This window comes from Octodon degus, unplaced genomic scaffold (genome assembly GCF_000260255.1).
Source record: "Octodon degus isolate 3935 unplaced genomic scaffold, OctDeg1.0 scaffold00033, whole genome shotgun sequence".
Taxonomy (NCBI): domain Eukaryota; kingdom Metazoa; phylum Chordata; class Mammalia; order Rodentia; family Octodontidae; genus Octodon; species Octodon degus.
Window position 1 is genome coordinate 4,343,612 of NW_004524609.1, and position 4,751 is coordinate 4,348,362.

Below are 4,751 nucleotides of genomic sequence, written 5' to 3' on the forward strand. Positions count from 1 at the left end.
TGGGGGATTGAACCGCGGTCCCTGTGCTTTGCTAAGCTTGTTCTAAGTAGGTGCTTTAGACCACTGAGCCATCTCACCAGCCCCTAGAATGCATATTGTTTCATATTGTTGTTTTCAAATTAGTTGTTCAGATTACCAGGTATATAAGCATGTAAAATCCGTTGAAAAATAATTAAAAAGAAAAGTGTAAAAATTTAAGCATTAACTGCTCCTTTCAATAGACCAGCAGAAATCAGCAGTACAATTAGCCAAGCTATCCTGTGTATATACATATATACTTCTTTTTCCCTTCTTTCTTTCTTTTCTTCTGTCCTCTTCCCAGTCGTTCCTTCCCTTTGTACAGATTCTTTCCTCTTCACAGTATCTATTGTGCCTTTCGGATTTTATCTAGCTTTCAGGTTCTTACATTAGGGAGACAATAAGATGCTGAGTTTTTCTTTAAACTTGTGCACCAACGTTCCTAGTGGCCCCCGAGTTTTAGCTGGAGTCACCTTACAATCTGTGCCCCTTTATTGGTGTGGTGTATATGCGTGTGTGCGTGAGTGTGGTATGCACATGTGAGTGTGGGTGCATGCGTGTGCAAGTGTGTGGGAGCGTGCGTGTGTGCATATGTGTGCATGGACGTGTGTGAGAGCTGCGCGCATGTGTGCATGCATGCGTGTGCGTGCGTGCGCACGTGTGCTTGTGCGTGTGTGCGCTGCCTGCGTGCATGTGCGTGGTCCGCTTTCGAGTGGTTGTGTGCGTGGCGCTGCCCCGGGCCGTGTGCGCACGGAGGCGACAAGGCCCCCCACAGATGCGTCCACCCGCCGCTCTCCTCTCCCTGCCTCTGCGGCCCCTGCGCTCCCCCCAGCCCCGGAAGTCGAGCGAATCCCAAAAGCGAGTCCTGAGCGCAGCAGTGACTTCCAGGCCTGGCGGGCCAGGACGACCGCGCCCCTCGGTGTTCCCTGTCACCCTGTGCGCCTGGAGGCAGACGGTGCGGAGTGGAGATTCCTTTGGAGGAGGCGACCGCTGGGGCAGGGATTAGGAGAGAGGCAGGAGAGCCGCCTGAGACAGCGCAAAGGCCCCGCGGCCGCGAGCCGGAGTCTGATGCATCTTCCTGCATCACGCCGGTGACCCCAGCACTCGCGAGGCTGAGGCAGGAGGATCGCAAGGCGAAGACCAGCCTGGGCCCCAGGGAGTGTCCACCTCCACGAAATAAAAGTAAAAAAGCTCAGTGACGGAGTGGAACACTGTGCTCTGCTGCGTGGTGTAGCTCAATAAAATCAAGAGAACTGAAAAGGAGGAATCCTGGAGAAGGGGCGCAGGAGCTCGGAAGCCCAGGAGGAACAAGCCCTGTTTGCTGCCTGGGCTAGCAGAGAGCAGAGTGGACCGGAAGCAGGGAGGCCAGGGCTGGAGCCTGTTGTCGCCTCGTCGGAGTTCAGTCCTCAGTGAGAAAGGGAAAAGCAAGTGCTTGGGCTCTCCCGCTGCCACCACCTTTACTTGTGAGTTTCTGGCATGGTGCTTTGTTTCATTTCTGCAGAGCTGGAGGCGCACCCACGGCCTTGCAGCCAGGGAGCCAGGCGCTGCACCCCAGCCCGACCTGCCCCCTTTAAAGGTGAATTGCCTGCCTGCTGTTTTCCTGCTCCTCGCAGAGGCCTGTGTGCCTTCTGCACTGGCGTCCAGATCCAGCCCTCCCATGCGGGCGAGCTGCGTGTGGGCTCGGCCTCCTTGATCCAGGAGGGTCCCAGGGAGACAGCAGGGCGCAGGCTCAGCTGCAGGCCTGCCCAGGCTGGGGACTGTGTCTTTAGGCAGGGGAGGAGCCAAAGGAACCTTTTTAAAAAATTTATTTATTTATTTATTTATTTATTTATTTATTTTGAGCCTCGGAGTGCTGGGATTACAGGTGTGCACACCTGGTTATGGGCTTCTAAAGTGGACAGTGCACCTGCCCCGTGACGGTGGCCCTTGGTGGTTTCCCAGACATCTTGTGTTCGGATTACTGAGAGTGAAGCCCTCAGACGTGTGCGCTAGCTGAGTGTCCCTGAGCTAAATCAACAGAAGAGAAGACAAGGCTTATTTTAGCTCAGTTTCCCGGGGCCCAGCCGCAGGCCATTGGCTTCACTGGGCTGCACACCCGACAGCTGAGAACGGTGAGAGGGAGCCAGGAGCCGGGGCCCAGTGTCCCCTCCAGGGTCCCCCAGTGACCTCACTTCTCCAGGGAGGCCGCACTTCTCATGGTTCCGGTGCTACCAGCTCGTGAGCAAGCTGTAGCCACAAGGCCTCAGGGCCAGCTGAGATCCTAGTGACATTGAAAGAGTCGCATCTCCACAGGAGCTGAAGCCAGGCCCTCCACACCAAGCTGCGATTCCAGCTCTTTTTTTGTCTGTTATTTTGAGGCAAGGTCTCGGTAAGTCACTAAGCCTAAGTTTCTCAATCACTAAGCCAGCCTAGGCTCAAACTTGACCTTTTGCCCCAGCTTGTGGGATCACAGCTGTGTTCCACCATTCCTGGCCTAAAATTTCTTTTCTTTCTTTCTTTTTCTTTTTTTTTTTTTCTTTTGAGACAGGGCCTCACATGTAATTCAGGCTGGCTTCAAACTCACTATGTACTCCAGGCTGGCCTCAAATTTGTGGCGATCCTTCTGCCTCAGCCTCCCAAGTGCTGCGATTAGAGGTGTGGACCATCACACCCACTAATAACTTCTTTTTATTTATTTACTTATTTATTGGGGGGGGCAGCTCAGTCCACCAGGGGGCGGGGCTGGCTGGCATGTGGTGCTGGGGGATTGAACCACAGTCCCTGTGTTTTGCTAAGCTTGTTCTGAGTAGGTGCTTTAGACCACTGAGCCATCCAACCAGCCCCACTAATAACTTCTTAATTTAACTGTTATCCCAGCCACTTGGGAGGATCACTTGAGCCCATGATTTTGGAGCCAGCCTCAGCAACATGGCAAAGTCCCATATGGTAAAAAAAAAAAAAAAAAAAAAAAAACCCACATACACAAAACCTAGACAGCCAGGGGTGATGACACACTCGTGTAACCCCAGCCCTTGGGAGGCTGAGGCAGGAAGAGTGCTGTGAATTTGAAGCCAGCCTGAGCCGCATAGTGAGATGCTGTCTCAAAACAACAAAACTAGATAGATAGATAGATAGATAGATAGACAGACAGACAGACAAGACAGCCAACCACCAAAAATGTTATACACACTTCATCAGTACTGCACTAATGAATGTCTGGAAGTTAATGGCCTCCTCTTTTTTTATATGCATACATTAGGAATTGAACTCAGCACTTGGTGCTTGCTGGGCAGGTGCTGTGTCATTAGGCTATATCCCCAGACCCTGAGCACTTCTTCTTCTTTTTTTTTTTGGTGGAACCGGGGATTGAACTCAGGCCCTTGTGCTTGCCAAGGAAGCTCTCATTCCACTGAGCCATCTTCCCGGCCTTTGAGCACCTTTTATAATTGTAGAAGCTAAAGATAATTTGTATTAATCTCATGATGTCTCAATAAATTTAATATTAAAATATTTATATAAAATAAAATGTTTATACAAGTATTCTTTTTCCTGACCTATACCTTTTTGGCAGAATATATATATATATATATATATATATATATGTGAAATCTCCCATCCCAGATCATAGATTGCACTTAGTTGTTTCAAGTTGAATTGCTTCTCCCTGAAACAAGAGAGACGACTGTGGTCAGTCCTTAGTACCTCAGTACCTCAATACCTCAGTTCCTCAGAATGGGTCCTTGTTTGGAAACGGTCTTTATAGAGACAATCAAGGTGAAATGACGTCATTAGAGTGGGGACCACTCCTGTAGGACCGGCATCCTTATAGAATGGAAAACGTGGACCGGGATGGAGGAGTAGCATAGTGGGAAGCCGGGGGAGGAGGCGCAGGAAGAGGCCTGCGGTGGATCTTCCCTCTCAGCCTCGGGAGCCCCGGTGCAGACAGGGCCTGTGGACCCCCACGCGGTGCTCAGCTCCGCAGTGTGTGACAGCCGGCCCTCCTGACTAGTCGGCAACCACCAGGGCCTGCAGGCCCCTGGCAGCCTCGGCTGCATTCACAACTTCTGGGTTTAATTACAAAACAAAAAAATACTTCCATACGGTGACATTTTGCACCTTGTTTTATATTTGCTTGTGGTGCTAAGGATCAAACTCAGGGATTCACACGTGCTACACAAATTCTCTGCCAACCCCTTCTATATTGTGAGACAAGGTCTTGTGAAGTTGGCCCGACCAGGCCTGAGCTTGCCATCCCTCTGCCTCAGCCTCCCAGGTAGCCAGCCCTGTGCCACCACACCCACCCCAGGTAGTTCGTCTCATGGGGCTGATTCCTGGCATCTGCTAGGAGACAGTAGCATCCGTCTCCCATGTGTTTGACAATCAAAAGTGTCTCTGTGCTTTGTCAAATGTTCCTTTGGGGGGACTGGGGAAATAGCTCAGTAGAATAAGCGCTTGCCTAGCAAGTGCAAGGGGCTGAGTTCAATCCCTGGTTCTGCCAAAAAAGAAAAAAGAAAAAAAGAAAAGAAAGAAAGAAAAAGAAAATGATCTGAGTGACAATTTTGCCCTTAAGGCATCCTAAGGGGAGAAAAAGAATTCTTCGGAACTTTAGGGGCCAGGGAGATGGCTCAGTAGAATAAGCGCTTACCTGGCAAGCACGAGAATCTGAGTTTAATCCCCGATTCCGCAAAAAAAAGAAAAGAAAGAACAAGTGTTCCTTTGGGTCAGGGAGGGTGTGAGCGAATGGCCTCCATCGA

General features: G+C 50.6%; 1 protein-coding gene across 1 annotated transcript in view; it reads right to left on the reverse strand.

Moving 5' to 3' along the window:
- Window positions 1–2,057: 2,057 nt before the first annotated feature.
- The window catches only part of LOC101592018 (importin subunit alpha-1), a 30,235-nt gene continuing 27,541 nt past the window's right edge, over window positions 2,058–4,751 (reverse strand). The window contains exon 8 of the mRNA XM_023714116.1: window positions 2,058–2,120. Coding sequence (XP_023569884.1) covers window positions 2,058–2,120 — 63 coding nt within the window. The remainder of the gene's footprint in view (window positions 2,121–4,751) is intronic.